The 26,829-nt window shown below is 52.6% G+C and overlaps 1 protein-coding gene across 3 annotated transcripts in view; it reads right to left on the bottom strand.

The window, feature by feature from the left end:
• Positions 1 to 26,829, bottom strand: part of PEPD (peptidase D) — a 122,002-nt gene that overhangs the window by 69,478 nt on the left and 25,695 nt on the right. For all 3 annotated transcript variants that reach the window (XM_055078966.1, XM_007126420.2, XM_007126421.4), the window contains 4 exons: positions 21,581 to 21,628; positions 19,897 to 19,958; positions 11,342 to 11,386; positions 620 to 695 (listed from right to left, as the gene is read on the bottom strand). In XM_055078966.1, coding sequence (XP_054934941.1) covers positions 620 to 695; positions 11,342 to 11,386; positions 19,897 to 19,958; positions 21,581 to 21,628 — 231 coding nt within the window. The remainder of the gene's footprint in view (positions 1 to 619; positions 696 to 11,341; positions 11,387 to 19,896; positions 19,959 to 21,580; positions 21,629 to 26,829) is intronic.

Below are 26,829 nucleotides of genomic sequence, written 5' to 3'. Positions count from 1 at the left end.
AAGCCTATGACAACGATCCTAAGAGGTTTCCTTCCTTATAAAACACAGAGAAAATGAACTCGGAGAAGAGAGTGTGTTGCTCCCAATGACCCCCATCTGTCTCCTGACACAACACCGCAAATGTCAGTAAGCAGGTACTGGGCTAACCCAGTGGCCCAGACCCATTTCAAAAAATAAACTTCCTTATTTGCTCCTGCTCCTCAGGTAAAGTAGGAAGGTTTGGGAAAGAACCAGGTGAGGGTGTTTTCAAAAAATGGATGAGAGTAATAAATGTGCTTGAACCTTGGTTAAGGACCACAGATTCTTTCAAAGGAACTGGGACTGCCAGAATGCGAGGAGGGAAAGCTCTACTGTCCTGGAAGTCGGGACTTCTTGCTGGGAAGTTCCCTGAGGGTGGGTACCTTAAGGTGAGGACAGGCCCTCCCTGCCCTGTCCCCACTGGGAAACAGTAAACAGCCAGCACCGTATCTTGGGTCTGCAGTGACACTTCCTGCCTGCTGGTGACCAGCACCCCCCCAAGACCGTCCACCTCGACACCGCCGTCTTGTCCCACACAGAGCAATGCTGCTTCCCCAGCCCACCCAGAACAGCAGGTCCAATGAGCCAGCTCCCAGCTTACCTCCTGGTGGGCCTCGCTGGAAATTTTATTGGTGTAGCGCAAAACCTCCAGCTCCATGTCTGTCTTGAAGACCCGGCTGCAGAAAGGAGAAAAACGAAGCAGCAAGTCAGCGACTTCCAGCAGGAGCTGGCAGACCCCTCCAGGGAAACCTCCACACCCTGCACAGCCTGGGAAGGAGCCCAGGGCTGCAGATGGGCTGCCTGGGCATAGGATGGGGGCAGGATGGGCCACCAAGCCCCAGGAGTGACGAGGCACACGAAGCATGGCCCATCCCGACCCAACGCCAGCCTCAGGAGTGCAGGCTGTTTCCGGTTACAGGATCGGGAAGCCGCTGTGGGTGGCAGAAACCCAGATTCTGTAGCCGGACACACGGTGCCTCACTGAGACTCAGTTTCCTCATCCATTAAATGGGGATACAATCTACATGGCAAGGCTGTTGGACCTGAATCTTAAGTGTGCTCTGCCCAGATGGCTGAAGAGTTCTCCGATTTCCCCCCACCACACCCACCTGTCCAGGCAGCCTTGGAAAACCATGTGACTCAGGACCCCTGCGTGAGTTAGGGTCAAGCTGGGAATGGGGACGGGGCGGTGCAACCAACAGACCCTGCCGTCCTTTCAAGGCTCAGCTGTGCCTCCTGCCAGCTGGACTCCAGGGGGGTACTGGGGTCCTCACAATAAGCTCATGTTAATTTGCCCCAAATTGGTTAGGTTTCTGGTCCTTGCAATCAATCTCAACCCCAAGTAAGCCTCCCGTAGAGAAGCTAAATAAATATTCTTTTTCTACTTCTACCCATTTCAAATAAGCACCTCCAGCTCACGGCACTTAAGTGGCAGTGGGCCCCGTCCTTAAGCGCATGGAGTCCTCAGTGCATCCCTCATGGCTGACTCTGCTCCCTTTATGAAGGTGACCTGCCTTCACCAAAGCCCCCTCAAGGTCAGCAAAGCGGAGTGTCATGATGGCAGATTAGTGCCTGCCCCTCCGCCCACAGCGCACCCCCCGTCCAGCCACTGTCCACCTCTGAGGCCTGACGGTCCTGAGCCAGCCTCAGCCCAGGCGGCTGAGAAGGGCAGGGAAGGCGCTCCCACCTCCACCAGAGGCAGCTACCGACCTGTGCTGTCTCCACGATGCCCACGTAGGACAGCCAGCCATTTGTCGCTGGGAGGGGAGGAAGGCATCGTACAGCACAGGGACACCTTCCTAAGACTGTAAAACCTTCCAGGGGACGTAGGAAGGACGAACCCCCAACCCACTGAGACTTTCTCCAGATGAACATGCCTTCTTTTTTCAGGGGCAGACCCTGAAGCCCAAGTTTGCTCTTTACCATCATAAAGGTGCTCCGGCTCCACCTCGGGGTGCCGGGAGCGTTCTCCCCGGGGCAACAGAAAGCTGGTTCCCGGGGCCCAGAGGGTGTGGTCCAAATCCACTCACAGATAACCCAGCGGCCCCTGATGCTTCGTGCCTGCCCTGCTAGGCGCCAGCCCGAGGATCTGTGAGCGGGGAGCGGGTCTCTCTATTCTCCGATGCGGTGACGACCAGAGAGTGACAACACAGGTGGGAACCAGGCCCAGGCTACAACCGCCTCTGACCCCCCGCCTCTCTCTTCAGCCTAGAGCCCTGCTCCAGCCCTCCAGCCACCACTCCGGCCAACACTTCAGACCCCCCAGGACTTGTGCCCTTCGATCCACACAGGCTCGGCCGAACACCCGCAAGGGATGAACGAAAGCCCAGGCCTGTGTGTGCGGGACACGAGGGCTGAGGGGGAAAGCACTCAGCTGGGCGGACGGCACAGCAGGCTGCCACCCGCCTCCACACACCCCAGCCCTGCCGGGAGTCACAGGGGGAGCGTGCAGGCTCCTCTCAACTTCCTCCACCTCGGGGCCCTCCCAGGGCTCCTTGTCACATGAACGAACTCATCCCCTACTTCCTGCAGAACACAGACGCCAGCAGGTGGGCGTACTCTCACCTCTTCTCCAAACTCCCAAGCCTTCCTCACCCCCATCCTCCCCTCTCTCTCCGCCTACAAGGGAAGGGGTGCCCTCTTGTCAGTGAGGCTCAGCCCCCCAACACACACACATGGGCTCAGATCCCAGCCCCCAAGCGCCTCTGTGCACCTGCCGCTCTTACTGGAAGCTCCATGACCGCTCACCTCCCCCCCCACCCCAGCTTTCCCCCCCCCCCCCCGCCCCGTTTCCAGAAAGAGCAGGTGGGCGTACTCTCACCTCTTCTCCAAACTCCCAAGCCTTCCTCACCCCCATCCTCCCCTCTCTCTCCGCCTACAAGGGAAGGGGTGCCCTCTTGTCAGTGAGGCTCAGCCCCCCAACACACACACATGGGCTCAGATCCCAGCCCCCAAGCGCCTCTGTGCACCTGCCGCTCTTACTGGAAGCTCCATGACCGCTCACCTCCCCCTCCACCCAAGCTTTCCCCCCACCACCCAGCCACGTTTCCAGAAAGGAAACCCTGACAGTCCTTGCCTCCCGAGAGGAGGGAGAGCAGCTTTTACGAACCTCCTCCCCATCTTCTCACTAACCCTCTCCCCTCCCCTCTTCTCCCTTCAGCCCCTGCCACTGTGCCAGCACTGCCTCACCAACATGCAGGATAACAACCCCCAGGGTGCCAAACCCAGAGGCCTTCCGTGATCTCCCAAGAGCAAGAGGCACCGCCACGCCTGCCTCTGCTGGCACGTGCTTGGCTGCTTCCCCTCCTCCAGCTCTGACGGGCCCTCCCCTCCCGGCCCCCCAGCCTTGCCGCTGCACCTGCTCCCAAACCCCCAGCTCCGGCACAGGCCTCCCAGCTGCGTTCCACCTGCAGGACCCGCCCCCAGGCACCTCCAGCTCAGCAGGACAGAGACTCCCACCCTTCTTGCAGGCTCCTATCTCCAGCCACAGCTCCCCACCTCCCACTGCTTAATGCAGACACCTGGGCACCTCCCTCTCAGCCGTCCATCACTCCCACATCCAACCGACGACCAAGGGTGGCAATTCCACCTCCACAACCTCTCACGCCTCCCCTTTCTCTCTCTCCGTCCAGACCCCACTCTCTCCAGCCTGGACGACCTCTCCTGGCTCTTCTGGCCTCCAGCCCTGTCTGCTCCCCGACCACAGCTGTGGATCTTTGGGCACTGCAATTCTGACCAGGCTTTCCCTGGCTTAAAACCTTTAGTAGCCTCTAGATGTCGTCCAGATGAAGTTAAAACTCTATCCAGCGACCAGGAGGCTCTCTAGGCCACACCCTGCCTGTCTCCACCACTTACCCCGACCCCCCACCCCCGACAGGGACTCCTCTGCCTGGAACCGGCTCCTGCACATTCATCCTCTAGCTCCTTTCTCAGAAAGCGGGGAGGGGCTCCCTCCAGCCCCCTACCAGGCTAAATCCCTCCCTCTATTCCCTGGGCAGTCTATGTGAAGCCTCAGTAAGCTATCACGCTTGTAATTTCCTTTTCATTTAAGTCTCCCCCTAAAAGCCCATAGCCCTGGAGGGCAGGGTCCCAGGGCTAGAACAGTGCCTGGCCCAGAGCAGACACACAGTAACTACGGGTTAGGAACAGTACCTGGGCATTGCACCAAAGCTGGAAAACACCTTACTTCCAACCAGGAGTGAGACTGGTTCATCTCAAAAAGGAAAGGAGGCCTCCTCCACCCCACCCTCCCCGGGCTGTTCACCGGGTCATCGTGGGATGTCGCACAGCCTGGCAGGCCCCGGTCAGGACAGGGCGTGGGGAACAGCCTCCCCAGGCCTCAGCAGTCCAAACTCCCACCACCACTGCCTCACCCCCAGCCACAAAGGCAGGAAGAGGCAGCCCCAGCCTCAGAAGCCCACTTCACAGGCTCTCCACTCGCCTCCTCCCTGCCCCATAGGCACCCTCAGTCTTGAAAAGAGCCGGGAAAAAGACTCCATCAGCCCAAGGAGAGAGGATTCTTGGAGCCCAGACCATGCTCCCTGCCTATCAGAGATGATAAGCATGTTGAGCCACTGAGGCCCAGAGTCCTGCTTTCTTTACTAATTTCACTTTGGGGAAGATGACAAACTAGGCCTCTAGCTGGTTGCCTCAGGACTTATTTTTCTAGTCATGTTAAAAAAAAAAGAAAAAAAAAAATCAAACTGAACCAGGGCAAAGGCAGTTCTCCAGTGAAGCCAGGCCTGGCTGAGCACTGGCCTGGCCCAGTTGAATCCAAGCTTTAAGGGCCCTGAAAGTAAAGGCTGCTGTGCGCCGGCTCACCCAACTGTCCACAGGGCACTCTGGGGCTGAAGTCTCACCCCGGTGCCAGGCGTCCCCGCCTGGCCCTGTTATCTCCACAACACAAGCACCAGAGACTGTTTTTAAGATCACGGCAGAAAACAGTAAGACTTTCCAGCATTCTGTTTCTCCTCATCTGCAGGAAGAATTCACTGCCCTGAATTTGAGGAGGCTATTTCCTTTACTCCCGAGCACAAAAAGGCAAGGTAGGGGGATTCTGCTGTGGTGCAGCCTCTGTAGGTTCAGTCGCCTTGGAGTGAGGGATTCTGAGTGTCACACTCAGCCCCCCCCTTGTCCAGCTCAAGGACATGTCGGGTGGTGGTTAGAAATATCATCTGCAAGGCTTCTACCCCCAGGGGAGGACGAAGGTCACCTCCTCCAGGAAGCATCAGAGGACCAAGGCTCAGGACAGGACAGCACTGATGCCACTTAAGACATCTGCGCACGACTCCCCTGGTGGCGCAGTGGTTAAGAATCCACCTGCCAATGCAGGGGACACGGGTTCGAGCCCTGGTCCGGGAAGCAGCTAAGCCCGCGAGCCACAACTACTGAGCCCACGTGCCACAATTACTGAAGCCTGCCCGCCTAGAGCCCATGCTCCGCAACGAGAGAAGCAACCACAATGAGAAGCTCCTGCACTGCAATGAAGAGTAGTCCCTGCTCACCACAACTAGAGAAAGCCCGTGCACAGCAACAAAGATCCAAAACAGCAAAAAATAAAAATTAATTCATTAATTAATTTTTTTAAAAAAAGACATCTGGGCAGAAGGCAACTTAGGCTCTTCCGGCAGCAAGAGGAGGTGCTTGACGTGTGCAGGAGATGAAGGCACTCAGGCAGGGTCCCCAGCTCGTGGCCAGGCCTGTGAGCATCACCACATCAAGGGGGCTGCTCAAGGAGAAAGGCAGCACCACAGGCAGGGTGGCGGGGGTGAAGGCACAGAGTCCCCTGCTACTGGCCTGAAATGACAAAAACTGGACCAAGCTGAGATTCATTTGTGCAATCTTTTTCTCCCTTAAGTATTCACAGGTCACAAAACTGCCTCTGGGCATTAAATGCAGGATTAAGACATCAATTAGGTGAGGTCTGAATGCTCCACTAATTAAAATAGTAGCAAGACAGGATGAAGTATTTCCAAAATCAGTCTCTAAGCATCAAAGCGCCACAGTGTTGCACAAAACCCATTTGAAGGGACAGGAATTCCATCTCTCCCGGAGATGAATGTGCAGGGGCTTCTGCGGGTGAGGAGTGCGGGAATTCCGGACCGCATGACCCCCACGGCCATTCCTTCCCTACTCTGTGACCCAGGGATTCAAAGGGTAAAATCCCAGAACAACAGGAGGGACAGAAAGGAAAGAGCTGGTTGGAATTACACATCCTCAGGAAGCTCAATCCATAAGTCCTCTCAGAGAAACCAGAGCCAGGAAGAAAACAGTGGTTCAGCCCATGGTAAGCTGAGTGTGCCTGAGACCTGACCGGGGCCAGGCAGTCGTGAGCCATGTGCAGGGAGAGCTGGGACCAGGGCCTGACTGCTCCGAAGCTCAATCCATTAAGTCCTCTCAGAGAAACCAGAGCCAGGAAGAAAACGGTGGTTCAGCCCATGGTAAGCTGAGTGTGCCTGAGACCTGACCGGGGCCAGGCAGTCGTGAGCCATGTGCAGGGAGAGCTGGGACCAGGGCCTGACTGCTCCCACATCCTGGGTCCAGCCTCCCGGTGCACGGTAAGCCAGGTTCTCCCCACTACTCTCAGGTCCCCACTTTCCACTTGGCTTTCTCATTGACCTAGGGTTAAATGCCTATTCACCGGGAGACAAAGACAGCAAGCCTACTGGAATACTTTCCATATACACGCCAAGAATCTAAGCCATCATCTAGGTACCTTTTCTAATTTGGAACACATTACCCAGGATGCAGGATCCTGGTGCGTGTCTGCCCAAAACCATCCACCCCTTACCGTCTCCCGTGCACAGAAAGGCAGGGGAATAGAAGTAGAGAGCTTACTCCGCTGCCTGACGAATACACGCAGGCCACCTCCGCTCCGTGTAACTAACAGCTCTAACACTGGCATGACACCGACTCAAGTTCACACGGCCTCACTTAAAACCCGAGAAGGCGCGTGGCAATGGCTGACACGCCTGCTTTTCTGTGACGCTTCCAGAGGTGCTTAACTGAAATCCACAATGCCAAGCTATTAGACAGCACAGAAGTATCTCCTTTTATTTCTTACCCCACCTTCAGATCAATTTAATCATCTGCTGAACAGAAATGCAGAACCACAGACTAAATTATGGAAGTGAGAGAGGCCTGCTCTTATTAAGTTTCAACTTTTGACCTCCACGTTCAAACTGCAATACCTAGCACAAGGAAAGAAATGATCAGCTATGATCTCATGTTTGTGGGGAAGAAGAGTATGATTATAGAGGAATTTACAGGAAAGCAAAAAGGTACTGCTTGAGAGAATGGAAAACAGTAAAGCAGTCACAGAAAGGAAATGAATGACACCCAAACACAAATGAGAAGTGACGCTTCCCCTGTGCTGAGAGAGGCGGCCTGTTGCCTCCTAATCAGACAGGCTCTGGGGAGGATCCCAAATCCCCAGCTCAGCCGCTACCTGGGAGCTGGGGTACATGTGGGTGGCAGGGCGCCGTGCTGGGGGGAGGGTAGGTGCACATCCCCAGGCCCTCCACCCCACCACACCCTGGCCTCCACAAGATCTTTTCTGTGGGTTCTGAGCAGGTCGGATGGCCAAGAATGAACCGAGAGAGAGGCTGACATTCAGGCAGCACACCCCACTCCCCAGGGTACCCCTCAGAGCCACATGGGGCAGCATCAGAGCCCACTGGCCTGGGCTCAGCTCCTGGCTTTTTCTTGGGCAAATCACTTTCCTGTGCCTCAGTTTGCCCACCTGTAGCATGGGGATAATCAGAGTCCTACCTTATAACATAAATAATATACCTCTTTAAATAAGGTGACGTGTGTCAAGTGCTTAGCATAGCACCTTGCACAAAGGAAGTCTCAAAAAGGTGACAGCATGATTACTAGGATGTGTTGTCACTTGACTTTGGCTCTCACTCAATCCTTGAGCCATCCATCAAGGGAGACCACGTCCACTCTGCAGGTGTGGAAACCGAGGCTTGGTGTTATACACTGAACACTGTGTTCCCCCCAAATTCATGGGTTGAAACCTACCCCCAGCGTGATAGTATTTGGAGGTGGGATCTTTGGGGGGTGCTTAGGTCATGAGGGTGGAACCCTCATGAATGGGATTGGTACCCTTATAAAAGAGACCCTAGAGAACTCCCTCACCCCTTCTGCCATTTGAGGACACAGAAAGAAGACGGCCGTCTATGAACCAGAAAGTGGGTCCTCACCTTGGCCTTGGACCTCCCAGCCTCCAGAACTGTGAGAAATGAATTTCTGTTGCTTATAAGCCACCCGGTCTATGGTAATTGTCAGGCAGCATGCATCTTCACGTCCATGCTGTGAGTTAGGCATTACTACATCCCCATTTTATAGATGAAGAAGCTGAGGCTCAGAGAAGTTAAGCGACTTCCTGAGGTGGGTGGGCTGGGGTGAGAATTTGGATATGCCCGACTGGATAGTTTTTCCATTACCCCAGGTAACTTCTCTCCACGGGCCAAGACGGGGGTGTTGGAAAAAGCATCCAGGACAGGGGCCCAAAGATACATCAGTGAGACATAATTTAATACCATGGAAACCCAGTCTCTCCTGTAAATGAGGGGACTGCCCGCCATTCCACCCAGAATCCTTCCTTCAGTTACCGGAGGAGGGCGATGACGGTGACTCACATGGCTCCCACCAAGAATGACTGCAGTCACTACAGAGGCCAGAACGCACGCTGCTAAAACACACTCCTGAGGCAGTAAGGACAATGTGACATTTCTAAAAGAGTTCTACTGCCATCAAATGCCAAATAAGTCCTTTCTGCTGCTGGCTTTAATAAAACTGGGAAGTATCTTATGAACGCAGAATCCACCTCAGAGCCTTGGAAATGTCACCAGAATTAAAGCATGATCGTTCCAAAGTGACGAACTAATGACTTGTCCCTCAGGAGATGCTGGGGTGCACAACCCAGCCCTGGTCTCCAAAGCACTCAGAATGTAAGCGGCCGCAAGGGATGCCACATCTGGGACATAGGTGGACGCGGTCCCTGAGTATCCAGGATGTATTCTTCTGCCAGCTGGGGGCTACGGAGGGGCCAGGCATTTGTTACTTCTTCAGAACAAGAAGAGGTGGCTGTGAACTGGAAGGACACAAGCCTCCACGCTCACAGAGTGTGCAGCCAGGATGGGCACCGGGCCAGGGCTGCCGACAGAGCTGCTGGCCCGCCCACCCTCCAGCTCTCGCAAGGGTCGGTATCGATGCCTGTCGACAGCCCTCAGATCTTCGCCTCTGGCCCAGCCTCTCTCCCACCAGCACCTGCCTCAAACTCAACACACCACAAACAAGTCCCTCACCTGCCAAAGCACCTGCCCCATCTTGGCGACACACCACTCAGCTGTTCAGGACAAAACCCCAGAGTCACATTCAACTCCACCCTTCACTCAGGCGTCAAGGCCAGTTCCTCCCAGGAGCGTTCCCCTTGACTGCCCCTTACTCTCAACTCTGTCACCTACCCCTCCACGGCCACCTGGACCCTGCAGCAGCCTCCTAACTGGCAGCCTGCTCCCACTCCTGCCCCACAGCTTTAAAAAATGCTAACCTGGGCTTCCCTGGTGGCTCAGTGGTTTAGAATCTGCCTGCCAACACAGGCGACACGGGTTCGATCCCTGGCCCTGGATGATCCCACATGCCGCGGAGCAACTAAGCCCACGCGCCACAACTACTGAACCCACATGCCGCAACTAGTGAAGCCCATGCGCCTAGAGCCCGTGCTCTACAACAAGAGAAGCCACAACAAAGAGAAGCCCGTGCACCACAACGAAGAGTAGCCCCCGCTTTCCGCGACTAGAGAAAGCCCGTGCTCAGCAACAAAGACCCAACACAGCCAAAAATTTTTTAAAAACAAATAAAAAAAAAAAGCAAACCTGATCCTACCATTCTCCTGCCTAAATCCTTGAAGGTTTCCCCTGGTTCCCATTTCTCTCAAGACAAAGTCCAGGCAGACACCACGGCCCACCCGGCCCCTGCCCGTCTCTCTAACCAACCTCAGGGGCCACTTCCACAGTGTGCGGCTCTAGGCTGGCCACACAAAGCCACCAACCTTTCTTGTCTCCAGCCTTTGAACAAGTGGCCCCTTGGCCTGGATCACACCCTCCTTCTCCCCACTCTGCGCTTCCCCCAAACTCAACGGCTGACTTATCCTCGTCCTCAGGCCACAGTGTTCCCAAGTGCTTCAAGACTAGGTGAGCAAGGTCTCCCAACTAGACAGGGAACTTGACGCATGGCCTTAGGATCAGATGTGGGGAGTCCACACGCCTCCCAGTCAGGGGACAATACAGCCAAAGCCCTGCCTCTCCTCTCTCCTACATTCAGAATAAGTGCAGCCATACAACAAATAAAACACGTTTTAGTGCTATAAAAGAGCAACTCGAGGACTTCCCTGGTGGTGCAGTGCTTAAGAATCCGTCTGCCAATGCAGGGGACATGGGTTCGAGCCCTGGTCCGGGAAGATCCCACATGCTGTGGAGCAACTAAGCCCGTGCACCACAACTACTGAGCCTGCGCTCTAGAGCCCACGAGCCACAACTACTGAGCCCGTGTGCCACAACTACTGAAGCCCGCGCACCTAGAGCCTGTGCTCTGCAATAAGAGAAGCCACCACAATGAGGAGCCCGCACACCGCAACGAAGAGTAGCCCCCGCTCACCGCAACTACAGAAAGCCTGTGGGCAGCAACAAAGACCCAACACAAACAAAAACAAATAAATTTTAAAAATAAATAAATAAATAAAACCAAAAAACAACAACTCGATGGCTTAGGAAGAAAACTGACAGCACATCAGTGGAGGGCCTCTTCAAGGGCCCACAGAGGCAATGCCCAACTGGAGGCACCTCGCCCTGCTGTGAACCAACAGAAAACACGCTGCAGGTAGGGCTATCAGTACCAGCAAAAAAAGAGAGCAGGCAACATAAGACACGTAAAAAGGATGCCAACTAGTCAAGACATATGCGTGACATGAGGAAAACATGTTTACCTTTCTGGTAATAGGATCATGTATGATGTTTATTTTTATTCTTTTTCACTATCTACTTTAACTGAGCTATATACGTTTGGCTCATTTATGGTAAGATTTCTTTTAAAAACTCCTAAAGAAAAAGAGAAATTTAATTGACATTCGAGTGACGTGTGCCCTTTTGGAAACACAGACCAACTGACAAACAAAAAATACAAAACAGAAGAGGCTGAGAGAAGAGTTCTAGGGACCAGCTTGTCTGAGGGGCTCTCTGAGATGGAGTGGGCGGGAACAGCAGGGTCTCTTACCTTCCTGGGCTGAGCACAACAAACAGCCACAAGCCATACTCACCATTCCACAATCTCCGGATGAAGAATGGTGTTGTTGACATTGAACCTACAGACAGAAAAGAAGTCAAGTCCATTAGTTCAATGGTCTATCATCTCCCAGCAAGAAATACTTCATTCAAGACATACCAAGAGAAAGCCTGACCAAGAGAACTTTAACTTCATGACTCCCTGGACAACAGAAGGCCTGCTGCCGCTCATGTCCTGCAGCAGACTTGGCAGTCCAGGCCACGTCCTCCAAGTGTAGTCAGTTGGAGAACAAGCTGCTTGGCTGCAAAACGTCATCCTCCACCCTCACTAGGCACACAGCACAGCCTCCTCCATCAAGTATACCAACATATACATAACAGGAGTTCCAGAAGAAAAGGAGAGAGATAATGGAGCAGAAGAATATTTGAAAATATAATGGCCAAAGACTTTGCCGATTTAATGAAAAACATCCATGTAAACATCCATAAAGCTCAATGAACTCCAAGTGGGATAAACTCAAAAGAGATCCACACCCAGACACATAATCAAACTGTCAAAAGAAAACCTTAAAAGCAGTAAGAGAAAATAAATTCATCACATGCAAAGGATCTTCAGCAAGATTAATGGCTGATTTCTCATCAGAAACTACAGAGGCCAGAAGGCAGAACACGGGATGACATATTCAAATTGCTAAAAGAAAAATATCTGTCAACGAAGATTCCATATCCAGCAAAGCTATGCTTCATAAATGACAGAGAAATTAAAACAGTACCAGATAAACAAAATCTGAGAGAATTCATCACTAGAAGACCTAGCTTATAAGAAATACTAACAGGAATCTTTCAGACTATAGTGAAAGGAGTTTCTAGAGAGTAACTAGGATCCATATAAGGAGAAAAAGGGCACTGGTAAAGGTAATTACATAGGCAAGTACAGAAACAGTGTAAATGTATTTTTTGTTTGTAAGTCCTATCTGATTTAAAAGACAGCTGCGTAAAGCAATAATTATAAACCTGTGTAGATCACTGCAAAATGTATAAAGATGCAATCTGTATGCAATAACAGCACAAAGGGAGCATAATTATTGTGTACTATTGAAATCAACTGATATTAATGTGAACTAGATTATTACAAGTTTAAGAAGTCATTTGTAATCCTCTGGGTAACCACTAAGAAAATAACTAAAATATATAGAAAATGAAATAAAAAAGGAATTAAAACTGTATACTGCAAAAAAATCAATTAAACACAAAAGAAGGGAGTAATGGAGAAACTGAGGAACAAAAACAATATATGACACAGAAAACTAAAAACAAAATGGCAGAAAAAAGGTCTTCCTTATCAGTAGTTACTTTAGATGTAAATGGATTAAATTTTCCAATTAAAAGACAAGGATTGGCAGAATAGATGGAAAAAAAAAGATTCAACTATATGCTCTAAAGAGACACTTTAGATTCAAAGACACAAGATGAAAGTGAAAGGATGGGAAAAGATATATTATGCAAACAGAAACCAATATATCCACAGACTGGAATATTTCTCAGCCATAAAAATGACCAAAGTACTGATTCATGCTACAACATGGATGAATTTTGAAAACACAGTTAGTGAATGAAGCCAGATATAAAAGGCCACATACTGCATGACTCCATTTATATCAAATGCTAAAGTAGGCAAATCCATAGACAGAAAATAGATTAGTGGTGGCCAAGGGAATGACTGCTAATGCGTACAGAGTTTCTTCTTGGGTGATGAAATATTCTAAAATTGATTGTGATGATGACTGCACGTATCTATAGACATACAAAAAGGCATTTTAGTTGTACATTTTAAGTGGGTCAGTTGTAAGGTATGTGAATTATATTCCAACAAAGCTGTTTTTAAAAACTTACTGAATTATACACATGATGAATTTTATTGTATATAAATTTTATTCTAATAAAATTGATTTATAAAAATTGACAGAAATGATAAACAGATAAATTGACAAGCATAGTTTCAGATTTTCACATACCTCTTCTGATGACAGAACAAGCAACAGAGAAATCAGTAAAGTTGCAGAAGATACAAACAATACAATTAACCAACTTAATTTCATTGACATATACAGAACACTACAGCCAACAACTGCAGACTATGTCCTCTCTTTAAGTATACATAAAACACTTATCATGAAACAATATCATATGTTGGACGTTTCAATAAATTTCAAAGGGTTGAAATACAGAGAATCTTCATTGATTACAGTAGAATTAAACTAGAAATCAGTAACAGAAAAATATAAAATCCAAAATTGGGAATTAAGCAATAAACGTCTAAATACCTACAGTTCAAAGAAGAGATAATAATAAAATCAGAAAATAAAACCATGAAATATCGTAATTGGTGAAATGTAGCTAAAGCAGTGCTTAGAGGAAAATTTATAGCTCTAAATGTAGGTAGTAGAAAAGAACATTGAAAATCAATGATCTAAACTTCCATCCCGGGACTTCCCTGGTGGCGCAGTGGTTAAGAATCCGCCTGCCAATGCAGGGGACATGGGTTCGACCCCTGGTCCAGGAATAGCCCACATGCCTCAGAGCTACTGGGCCCACGTGCCGCAACTACTGAAGCCCATGCGCCTAGAGCCCGTGCTCCGCAACAAGAGAAGTCACCGCAATGAGAAGCCCATGCACCGCAAGGAAGAGCAGGCCCCCACTTGGCGCAAGTAGAGAAAGCCCGCGTGCAGCAACGAAGACCCAACACAGCCAAATAAATAAATAAATAAAAATAAACTTCTATCCCAGAAATATCTTTCTTCTTTCTCAATGAACTAGAGAAAGAACAAATAAGACCTAAAGAGATTAGAAATTTTTTAAAGCAAAAAATCAATGAAATAAAAAAGGGGACATGGGTTCGACCCCTGGTCCAGGAATAGCCCACATGCCTCAGAGCTACTGGGCCCACGTGCCGCAACTACTGAAGCCCATGCGCCTAGAGCCCGTGCTCCGCAACAAGAGAAGTCACCGCAATGAGAAGCCCATGCACCGCAAGGAAGAGCAGGCCCCCACTTGGCGCAAGTAGAGAAAGCCCGCGTGCAGCAACGAAGACCCAACACAGCCAAATAAATAAATAAATAAAAATAAACTTCTATCCCAGAAATATCTTTCTTCTTTCTCAATGAACTAGAGAAAGAACAAATAAGACCTAAAGAGATTAGAAATTTTTTAAAGCAAAAAATCAATGAAATAAAAAGCAAACATACAATAGAGAAAAATCTACAAAGCTAAAAGTTCTTTGATAAGATGAACATAACTGAAAAGGGAACCCAGGAGACAAAAGAATCCCTGACACTTCTGTCAATCGTGACTCAGAGCTCAAGCTATCAGTGAGACAGCTAGGTAAGCGCAATGTGGCCCAGCACAATGTATGGGCCTCAGCAGAGAAGCCTTGGGAAGCCTTCAAACCTCAGGATTCTGAGCCCTGCTCCATCTCAAGCCAGGATATCACACAGGGCATACAGGATTGTGACCCACCAGGGATCCTCCATGGCCTCACTGATGGGTGTTTGAAAACACCTATCTAATGCTGTGATTGTGCAGCTGGTACCCCCACTTCTGGCTGAAGGAGGGACAAGGACGAGGAGAGGGAAGGAGGTATTAGCAGGCTGAAAGGATTCCAGATCTTTGAAGCTTTCGGGATCCCTAACTATAAAAATAAGACTACTTAATTCAAAGTCTACCAAAATGTTGTAGAATCAAGCCCTACCTGTGAAATATCAAAGAGATCAGAGAGCCAACGTGGCTCAGAGTGAAGAACAGAGCAGGAGATGACATAAATTAAGACGGCAATATAGACTGTCTCCCATTCTCCCAAATATCACTTTGACGCTAGGAAAAGCGATGGCCTATCTCCTCAAAAGCCAAACACGCCAGTAAAATCTCACGTTACAAAACATATGTACATATACACACATGCACACACACAGACAAACAGCAAGGTGACCAGGCACAAAGACACAGATGCAAACACACAGACAGGCATATGCTTAGAAAAGAGGCACAGGCAGACACACACAGATGTATATTCACGGACACAGGCAAATACATGCACACACACACACACACACACACAGAGGCATAAACTTGGACTAACACACAAAGATCCACACCCAAATATACACACAAACAGAAACACACAGACTCACACAAATGCACACTCAGACACAAAAACATTCAGAGAGAGAAACACCCTCAGACACACACATAAGAGTCCGAAAGACATTCACTGCAATGTCAGTGGTTTAACTCAGGTAATGAAATTTGAACATTCCTTGCTTTCGCCTCTGTGCTAGTTAGGGCTTCCTACACCGAGCATGTAATAATTGTGTAAAAACAACAACAAAGCCCACCAGAGCCCATGAAGGTGGGGAATGTCCTGGAAGCAGAGGGTACCTCCCTGGTGGGCTCTAGCTGTGGGCTGGGTGACGGACAGTGAGTAGTATAGCCCAGCCAGCCCTGCTCCAGCCCCCGGGCTCCTCCCTGCAGTTTCTAACTGGAAGACGGAGAACAGGTCCCAGAAGGCCGCCCACTCCACCCACACTGGGGGCTGGGGCGGGTTCTTGTCTCTTCAGGAGACTCATGGAGATTCCATGAGCCATAATGAGAACCTCAATCCAAATTGTTAACTTGATACATAAGTTAACAGTAACCAGAAAGCCACCGGTCCCCACACCACAGACTGGCATTTTATTGTAACTGTCGAGTTTTAATAATGTCCCTCTATTTCTTGGGTTTGAAAATTCACATCCCTGAACATTAACATTCCTGCATTAATAACCCCCAAATTCAGCAATTTCATATTTAACTGCTTATTTAAATGGAATTAATTTGTAACCAATCGTCGTCAAATATGCAAGGCAATTTAAGTAAATGCCGGAAGATAAGAAATATGCTTATTCTGAATAACCAGCTAATATAAAACATCGACCGTATTTCTCCGTCAGACAACGGCATGAAACAGAGCGCTCTCTACTCGCCGGCCCCGCCCAGGGCTCCTGGGCAGTCTGCCTGCCTTGGAGGGAACTGTCTCAGGCCAAGAAGGCGGCCCATAGGCCACCTGGCCCCCACAGATAATCTCTTTCCCTTCATAGCCAGGGTCTGTCTGTCTGTCTGTCTGAGGAAAACCTGCTCTCAAGTCTACCTCTCCTCTGATGCTAACAAAGACTGATCATGTCTGCCTTTGCTCCCAGGCTGCAGGACCCAGCTGCTCCAGGCAGCTGTGGTATGTGCCGCCCCCAGGAAGGTGTCTTTCCTGTGGAGCTACCCTCTCCACAGACCAGCCCCGGCCCTGCCCTCACCAGCACCTGGCAACGAGCACCTGGCCCTATCCTCTGGCTGGAGCCCACTACAGGGCCTGCTCATTCCACCCCTTCCCTGGGAGCTGTCTGGGTGCCAATCTCGCCGTACAGGGAGCTGTGGCCAGGGCTGGAGTCAAACTCAGCACGAGGCCTACAGACTGTCCCCACCTGCTCCCTTCACCCCAGCTCCCCAGGGAGGACAAGGCCACACCCCTTGGTGAGCCCAGGGGCTCCCGGCCATGGGGAGATCCCAGCGCCATGTCTGCCACCCCACCCCGCCTCTGTCTCCCTGCTCCCAGTCCTCTGCCGACCCCACCACTGTGACACCTGGCACGCCCCCTGCCGTGGGCAGCAGGCGCCCTGGCCCTGATCTGGGAAGGCCAAGGGAGGTCTGAGGGCTCCCAGGACCAAACCCACAGCCCCACTGAGGTGACAGGCCCGAGGCAGCCAACCCTGAGGAGCCACGTCTGGAGAGGTCACAGGCTGCCTGCCTAGCTGGGTGGACAGGTGAGGCCGCTGTTCCATCACAAGCTCCCTCCTGCCCCCAGGCCAAGGGATAAAAGGTGGCCTGGGGTGGCCCATCAGGACAAACCGAGAGGCCAAAACCTGACCCTCTGCCAGACCGGGTCAATGAAGGATCCAAGATGGGAGGTGTTGCAGAGAAGCTCAAACGGGTCAAAACCAAAAATTCCAGGAATAAGGCCCTTCATCAGGGCAGTGAGAAGTGACCGAGGATAGAAGCAGCTGAGTATTGGAAAGTAGGACGACAGCAAGATTCATCTTGCATAGGAAACAGGCTATTATTATCCCTGCAAACAGCTGGAGGTGCTCACGGCAGGTGAATGCGGTCACTGAGCCGCAGCGGCTCTGGAGGACAAGGGCCTCTCCAGCCTGGCGCAGGGGCCGAAAGGTGGCAGAGCTGGGGTGGGTGGGAGACAGGGGACTGAGCTGCACCCAGACCCCAGGAATACAGACACGACTTTCTGCAGGGAAGGCGCTGGCAGGGGGCCCGAGGCCAGTGGCCACAGTGCGCCGCAGGGTGGGGGGGACCCAAATGAAGCAACCCCTAAGGGCAGAGCTACACGAAGGGTGCCACAGCGGGATGTGAGGCCCAGAGCAAGGTGTGAGGGGACAGGAGGGGAGGCAGTACCACAGCGGGGAGGGGGACCCCAAGGCAGGGAGGGCTCTCACCTGCGATACTTCAGCCAAGTCAGAAAACTCAGCTTGCCACACGGGTGTGGAAACGAATCCCCCCAGCATGGGGGCAGGCGCTCAGCCCAGCAGTGAGGGGCCTGGGGAGCGGCTCACAGTCAGCCCCCGCCTGGACTGGACCAGAGGGCCAGCCTGGGAGAGTGTGCAAAGTCAAGGCTCTCCAAAAAGCCTCCCAAGGTGGGGTGGGCTGTTGGCCAAGCACAGGCTCCTCTGGGCTCTTGGCAGGGGCCACGGGGACTCAGGGAGCAGCAGGGGACAGAGGCTGGGGTCTGCTCAGTGGAGGGAGAGGTCAGTTCACAGTGGGACTCCTCCCGGGGGCGTGGGGACGAGGCCTCCACTTCCACTGCTCAGAGAGTGATGATGCCCTGGAGTCCCCCACCGCTCCCCCAGAAAACCCGGGCCCCGGCTGCTTGAGAAGGCGTTCTCTGCAGCAGAACCCTCGGCTGCGGGGTGGGCCAAGAAAGACCCCACAGCTCAGTGACATCCAGGAATCTTGTCATCGGAGATCTTGACGTCCGCTGGCCCGCTACACAGCTGGGGAAACTGACGCTCGGAGCGGCCCTGGGGCATGATGGGGGCTTGCTCGTGGGCAAGTGTTTATTAAGCACCGGCTCCACGCCAGGCTCCGGACGAGCGGGATCTCATTTCATCCCAGAGCAAGCCTGAGCGGCACTGTGCTTCCCGTGGGAGAGCTGAGGCTCCAAGGCAAGTTCTGCTAAGGTCACAGAACCGGTGGTGCGGCAGCCACCAGGGCTCCCTCCTTCTAGTTCGGGGCTTCCCCACAAGGCAGGGAGACCCAAGTCGAGACTGGAGAGGCCAGCCCACGGGACCAGAGTGGAGGCAGGTGAGCAGGGCACAGGAGCCCCCCGCACCGGGCAGTGCTGGGGGACCAGGGGGAGGCTCGGATCAGGACAGGCAGCAGCAAGCTGCGCCCCGTACCACTCCCCTCAAGGGCCTGGAGAAGGACAGTGGCTCCACGGCCAGCATCTCAACGAGCTGGGCTAATCACTGCTGGTGTGGGAGGCGAGGCCGCTCTGGGGAGCTCCCAAGAGGATGCGGAGATGTGTGTGACGAAAAGAAGCAAACCTGATGCCCCACCACTCTTATCACTGGGGGAAGTGATACGTATTTATGAGCTCATAATCTCTCCTAATCACATCACACATCACACGTACGCACAAATTCCTGTGGCTCAGGCTCATACATAATTACAAGGCACTTCCTCGGTCCACCAAAGGACAGAGGATACCGTGGCGCAGAGTACAGGTGGGGGGGGTGGGGGTTGGGGCCGGAGAAACAGGAGACCAGGTGAGCTGTCCACACTCAGCAGCCCCAAGGAGCAGGTGCCTCCCCTCAAGGGCTCGTCCGCTGCAGCCTCGGGCCCTACAGACCGCCCCCCACAGGGCCAGTCAGCAGCCAGCCCAGGGACACAGGCATGGCCGGCAGGCGGCACTCTCCAGGGGCCAGGGCGTGAGGGTGGCAAGGCGGGAGAGGGGCTGGCTCCTTGTGCCCAACACCTGCCCTCCTGCCTGGGGAGGCCTAGAAGGGGGAACAGAGCTGGGGGGCTCGGCCTGGGGCTACGCTGGGGAGCGAGGGAAGGTAAGGGGGGGGCCGTCTGGGACTGGGGCAGCAGGGGACACGGGGAAGTTGTGAGCCAGGCTGGGGGAGGTCACGGGCTAGGAGTGAGGGGAGGGGGCTGATAAAAACAAAGACCACGGAGCTCAGAGCAGGTCCCTGGAAGGAAAACAGCCGCCCCACGTGTGTGCACGGTGGCCAGGGCTTCCCTAAGCACGTGGCGGGCCTGTGCTTTCACAGTAGAGCTTGACAGGGAAGTGGCTTCGATCCTTAAAGTCAAGGTTGGAGTGAATTTAGGCAAATTATTTTTCTAAGCATGTCCTCGAATCACCCAATCTAACCCCTTTTTAGCATCCTCCTGTTTGTGTGTTTTGTGTCTAGTCTGTAGACTGGGCCAGCCTGCTGGTGAAGATGTGAGCTGATGGAGGATGAAGGGAGACGGTTCCCGGGGCCCCAGGACTCACTTGCTGATGCCCTCGAAGGAGGCCTCCCTGCAGATGCTGCCGCTGTCAGTGTTGACGCCGCGCTGGGGAGAGAGAGGGAACGTGAGGGCACAGACCTGCCACGCGGGGCAACGACGGGGAGCCGCCGCCTCAGCCCAGCCAACCCATCCCTTCCCGCCTTTCACGTAACTCCAGGCCGGGCCCCAGCACAAGGGGAGCCCTCCTTTCTCTGCTGCAGCTTGAAAAGGAGAGAAAGCAAGGCCTCCTCCGTCCAAGGACCTTGCTGACCCCAGCGCAGGCTGCCTGGGCACAGGTAGAGGCTGGGCCAGAAGACCTCGGACCGGGACCACCTCCAACCACAAACCCCCCCGCCGCCCTAAGGCTGGCTGGTCTCCCTGTGCACGTGTGTGCACAACACTCCCCACAGACAGTGTCCTGCAAAGCACTGTCAAATCCGGCCCTTCCAGAGACACGGGTGTGACCCGACTCAGGCAGGAGGGGCCTTTCTCCGTGACACCGAGACTCTGGGTTACATTCCTCTCCTTTCTCTAATTGTAAGGAGACTCCAACTGGAACTCAGACAGGAGCAGAGACAAAACAAAAGATTCAGAGGAAAACGTGCCATCACCAGAGAGGCCAGGCCTTTTAAATCGCCTTTTAATTCTTCCTCAACACCTTCAGGTCGATGTCTAATTGTATCCTCCCAAATAAAACACACTGAACCCTCCATGACCACAATCATAACACTTCTTCTCAGCCATCAAAACAGCAGGGTGGGGGCTTCCCTGGTGGCACAGTGGTTGAGAGTCCGCCTGCCGATGCAGGGGAACCGGGCTCGTGCCCCGGTCCGGGAAGATCCCACATGCCGCGGAGCGGCTGGGCCCGTGAGCCATGGCCGCTGAGCCCGCGCGTCCGGAGCCTGTGCTCCGCAACGGGAGAGGCCACAAAAGTGACAGGCCCGCGTACCGCAAAAACAAAACAAAACAAAACAAAAACAACAACAAAAAAAACAGCAGGGTGGAAAAAAGACATCATGTGTGGTGCTAACAAAAATAACTGAGAAAAACTATTTCAGTAAAGATCAATTAACAAAGGAGAGAAGGGTCACTTTGGGAGGGTAGAAGGGCTGCATACTCTTCATATTTGAAGCTCCCCAAGGTTGAAGAAGTATAAGAAAGCAGACTTCTTCTCGGAGTCATTTCACAGCCTGAGCACCCCCTCCCCACCCTGCGAGGATGCACCGTGCACCCCTGCCTGCCCCAGGCTGCAGCAGGCCCTCCATCATTTAGTGCCCCGAGTCCAAAATCTGATGCCACACAGCCCAGCACCCTCATGGGCAGATGCAAAGGGTGTGTTTTTCAAACTCTATCAACAATGGAGGAGAGACAGTGTGGAAGCAAATTGATATTCTACGTCCACAAACCCCAAGAGCTCAACCTGACACAAATACATCCTCTAGTCAGGTTTTAACCCTCGGAGTATGCGTGGCGTCTTGTCCACAGTGGCCTCGGGACAGGACACAGCCCAGGTCGACTGGAGAATGGAGGACGTGGTCCTGGACACGTTTAGCAATTCAGCCTGAGGTGTCACTATTTATCAGCAATGACCCTTGCTCTCAGTTTTCAACCCTCCCCACGGCCCTGACCTGTGCAGGGGCAAGCGGCTCCCTAAAGCCCCTCCCCGTCCTCAAACACCAGCCACTTACCAAAGTGAGGAGGACGGAGGGGCTCCGTGATGTCAGGACGCTGGCGATCTGAAAGGGCAGAAAGAAAAATCCACTTTAGCGCCACCACGTGAAGCCTGATGGCGATGACGTACCAGCGTTATTAAATACTGACAGCTCACGCTGATCAAGCACATCCTTAAAACAGAAGTTTACAGAGAATAAGGGACTTCTGAAAGCCACCCAGCTATCAGGCAACAGAGAGGGATTCAAACCTAAGCCTGGCTTCCCCACGTGCTGCCCTGGCTCCGAGCCCCACACAGATCCCAGCTCCAAACAGGCAGACCCACTCGCCCTCCAAGGCTAGCACCTCTGTTCATCTGACTGGTCCCTCATGAAAGACCCACTGAGGCAATCTCTTCGGCACTGGTGACCAGGGTGGACACCCTCCTCCGTGGACTTGCCACCCCCAACCCCACATCCTCGCTTTCCATCCCTCCACGGCCCACTCAGGCCCCTGCACGCTGGCTGCTTCCCACGCGACCCCCTGAACGAGCTTGCCACGCAAGCTCACCTCCCCATGCCTTTGCCTGGGCTCTCACCTCTGCCTGGGACGCCTTCTCCCCATCTTAGCCGCTTCCTCAATTTGAACTCAGGACTGAGGTCTCTGGCCCCCCCAGCGGGTTGGTCCACTGCCTCCTCTACTGCCCCCCTGGCCGATCACACTGCCTCGGCCGTGACATCCTCACCCCAAGGGGGGCGGGCCACCCCGGTGGGACCACCTTCTTCCTCTCCTGGCCCTACCCCTCCCTCAGTCTGCTCTGCATCTTGGCCACTGCAGCTCCTACTGTACTGAGCTCCCTCCCCACGCTCCCACCCTAAACTCTCACACCCTGACTCAGGGCGAGAGTGAGGAGAATTTGTTGTTTGTTGTTTCAACAGCTTTATTGAGCCATCACCGACATACTCTACACTGCACATTATTTGAAGTGCACGTTTTGATAAGTTCTGACATATATATATATATATATATATATATATGCTTTTTAATACTGAGAGGCTCCCAGAGAATGAGCCATCACCGACATACTCTACACTGCACATTATTTGAAGTGCACGTTTTGATAAGTTCTGACATATATATATATATATATATATATATATATGCTTTTTAATACTGAGAGGCTCCCAGAGAAAACCTGGAAAATACCGAACACTATAAAAAGATAAAATACACCTACAAAACCATCCCCTGAGACTTTTTATCTCTGCACATAAAAACAGAGATCTGTAATGACATTTGGATCATATGAAGTTACATGCTTCGCTTATTTCCTGTCATTAAACAGTCTTCAAACACGCCATTTTTACCAGTCACTACTGCGGTGGATGGTAAACGTCCAGGGAACACTTGATTACACAGCCTGTGCCAGTCACTGCAGACTCATCTCATGTAACCACCCAGGAAGCTGGTACTGCAAATGTCCAGATCTCACCAGTGAAAAAGCTTATGGGGTAATCTGCCCATAGTTAAAAGAGAGCGCAGTGGTGGCTGTGTCATATTCTCTTAACAGATCCGGCATAGTTTATTTATTCATTCCTCTACTGGCCACTTACATTACTTCTAATGATTAACTTTATAAATCATGCCCTGATGGACATCCTGATATGAAGTCTTTACTTCCTTAAAAAAAATGACTTCCTTAAGAAAAAAAAAAAAATTGACCCGGTGAAACTGCTGGGTGACAAGCCCCATACTTTGTCAAGGTTTTGATGCTCACGGCCAGATGACTCTCTGGATGTGTACCAACCACCCTCCCACCAGCAAGCCCAACGCTCCATCTCCCTGGACCCTCCTCGTTTGCTCAGTAACTGCTCTGAGAATGACTGAAGCCCAGCCTCTGAGCTGCACACACAACGGCCCGGTGAGTCGCTAGCACGCCCCAGGCCCTCTGCGAGGAGGGGGCGGCTAATTAGAAGGAACCAGAGCCGCACTTGTCGGGCCCTGGGTGTGTTGTTACGGCGACAGAAGGGTCTACATTCATCAGCACAGAGCGGGTCTGTCAATTACGGCAGCACAACCAGAGCACGAGTATGCACTTGGGGATTGTATGTGCTATTGTCCTTGGGAGAGGGGAGCAGGATAACAAATGTGTGGGCTGCTGGTTTTTCTCTAGGCTGTGACTCAGGACGTGCTGCTTGCGGATAATGGAGGAGAAAGCAGCCCTCTCAATGCCACCCGATGTGCAGACGGATGGAGGAGGCCTGATGCAGCAGGGCAGCATCTTTTACTGATCATGAACGCTTGAGTGGGCCCTGGTTACCTCTGCGGCTGCAAAACCTCCCCCAGCCAGGCAGCCGCACCCGCCCTTCCCCGTGGAGACCAATCAGTGCTACACTCTCGTCGGCACACCCTGATTCCCTGCCTCCGAAATTAAGGCGACGGACGTGAGGCAGCTATGCGTCACCGGTGGGAAATACAGCTCCGCACACAGCACGACATGGCTCTGTCCACACGGGGCCTCATTTCCATGGACCAGTGGTCACTGGGGACCCACCAGCTCTCATGAACCAGTGCTGTTAAACACCTTGCCTTGCTTTATGCCACAGCATCAGTTTCCCAGGTAGCCTGGCCTCTCCGGCAGGTCGCAGTAGACGGCACACACAGAACTCTTCAGAGCCCTATGGACAAGGATCCTCCCCTGGGGACAGTCAGAGGCTTCCTGTGGACACCTCACGCACCCTCGTGCCCAAAGCTCCCACCAGGCCTGCTGGCCACTCTTCAAGGGTGATGATCCAGAAAAAGGGGCTGGACAATCTTTGACCAGTGCTGTCAAGAAAGCCTGCACTGCTCCGGGAGCTGGGCTTCACCGTGCAAAAAGCAAAGCTTTTAAAAACGAACCTTTTTCACGGCAGTCTGAAACAGGGCTGCACGCTGGTGGCCGGCAATGCATTTAAAATTTTCAATTTGGGGGGAATTCCTTGGCAGTCCAGTGGTTGGGACTCCACGCTCTCACTGCCAAGGGTCCCGGTTCGATCACTAGTCGGGGAACTAGGATCCCACAAGCCACGTGGTGCAGCCTAAATAAATAGCTAAATAAAAATTTAAAAATAAAAATTTCAATTTGTTTCTAAAATTTAAACATTGGGAAAGACCACGAACAACATGGATTTGCAGCTACTTATGAACAACTGGTGTATCTAGTAACCTGGGGCGAGCAGTCCCACACAGCATTCAGAGGGCCCGCCGCAGACCCCACCACTCCCCGATGTCTCTACCCACCGAGGCAGAGAGGCAGGCAGCATCCATCACTGTGCTGCCACCAAGGTCTCTTATATCCGAGCCAGAGACCCTGGCAACATCTGCCTGGTGCCATAAAGGAGAACACAAAACATGCCCTCTGCCTGGCCAACTCCCATCCCCATGAATACCAGCCACTGCACTGCACCTTGATGGCAATGCCTAGTAGCCCCTCTCAAGGTTCTCCTGAGCTCCCGCGTCTCAGGGGAGCCACCGTTCACTCTACCTTCTCAATAAACTCAGGATCACCTACAGGAGGGAAACTAGATAGCCAGGTTTGCTACATCAGACACCTGTATTGTACATGTGGTATCGAGTGACGGGCCACGGCCTGGGTGGGGGGGGGGCTTCCTGCCTTCTTTCACAGGAGACAAGTGTCAGCTGCTTCTCGTCTGTGATTTGTAGCCCAGCCTGCCCAAGGTTGTTAGATCAAGCTGAGCACCACAGACCTGGTCCAGGGAACCCTTCCCCAACATAAAGGGCTTCCTGTCGCTTTCCATGATGGAGTAGCCCCAGCCACCCTCAAGTGCCTCCCAGCCCAGGTGTCTGTACTTGAGTCGGGCTCCATTTCAAGCCACAGAAAATCAAAGGCACTTGGGAGCCTTGTCACCTCTGGAGGCGTGTCCTGCAGCATCTGCTCACTTCTGACAGGGCAAAGGCAGAGGTGGAGGGCGAGCCCCCGGGGTCCAAAGTTGGTGGGGTCAAATCTCAACCCTGGTACTCCATGGCCATGCGGCCGTGGATGAGGCCCTTCACTGCTTGGAGCCTTGGATTCCTCTTAACGGGGTGAGACTGTGGCCCACCACGGGACAGGGCGGAGGGACGAGGGGATCTGTGTGAGCTGCCGAGGTTGCTGGGACCCACAGGTGCCATCCTGGAGTGAAGCACCTGTCCCGTGGTCCACAGGAGCCCTCGTTTCCAATAAGATCCATAGCAGTAATAGTCACAACAAGGCCGATTAACGATGACAGTGATAACGGCACGGCCCTGCAGAAAGCACCGTGCTCTCAACTCCACTGAAGCCTTCACTTAAGATTCTGCTTCATAAATACAGACTCAGAATGAGCTGGTCTGTGGGGCTGTAATTCTACACTATCATGACAGGCTTTCCTGGCCTGACACTCAACACCTCCTCTGTTTTACCTCATTTGGAGGCCGGCTCTCCTTCTCCCCAGAAATCACTGTGTAAATGGAGCTGAGTTCACGGCCACCGCCCCCCTCCCCGCCCACCCCGGTCATAAAAGCAAAAACACCAGACTGTGGCAGAGAGACGCTCTGACTCAATGCGCTGAGCCTCAGGGCCCATCCCAGGCTGCCCCCTCCAGGTTTCACACTGAGGAGACCCAGAAGATCAAGGTCCCACAGGGCAATAATGTTAAGATGCAGTTTACAAAGGTAGGAGGGATACACCCACCAAAGGAGAGGGTCAGAACAAAATCAGAACTAAGGATGGGCATCCCTCTCTCTCTAGCACTTCAAAAATACAAGGTACAGGGCTTCCCCTGTGGCGCAGTGGTTGAGAATCTGCCTGCCGATGCAGGGGGCACGGGTTCGTGCCCCGGTCCGGGAAGATCCCACATGCCGCGGAGCGGCTGGGCCCGTGAGCCATGGCCACTGAGCCTGCGCGTCCGGAGCCTGTGCTCCACAACGGGAGAGGCCACAACAGTGAGAGGCCCGCGTACCACGAAAAAAAAAGAAAAAAAAAAAAATACAAGGTACAGTAAGTCCCCAACATATGAACCTTCAAGTCGCAAACTTTCAAAGATGTGTTAAGTACATTCCATCAACGTCAGGCGTGAGTGAAATTGCAGCTTGCCCTCCATCTCCTATTGCTGACGATCCTTCAGCTCTACCAGTTCCCACCTTCTCTCCCTCCTCCGGTCAGTAACTCCTTTTGCCTGTTCACTCGACGCCAGCCCCTGTATGCCAGCTGTTGTACTGTACTACTGTACTTTTCAAGGTACTGTACTGTAAGATTAAAAATGTTTTC

This window comes from Physeter macrocephalus, chromosome 17 (assembly GCF_002837175.3).
Source record: "Physeter macrocephalus isolate SW-GA chromosome 17, ASM283717v5, whole genome shotgun sequence".
In the NCBI taxonomy this organism is placed as follows: domain Eukaryota; kingdom Metazoa; phylum Chordata; class Mammalia; order Artiodactyla; family Physeteridae; genus Physeter; species Physeter macrocephalus.
The sequence above is the reverse complement of the archived record's forward strand: the minus strand, read 5'-3'. Positions and strand labels throughout refer to the sequence as shown.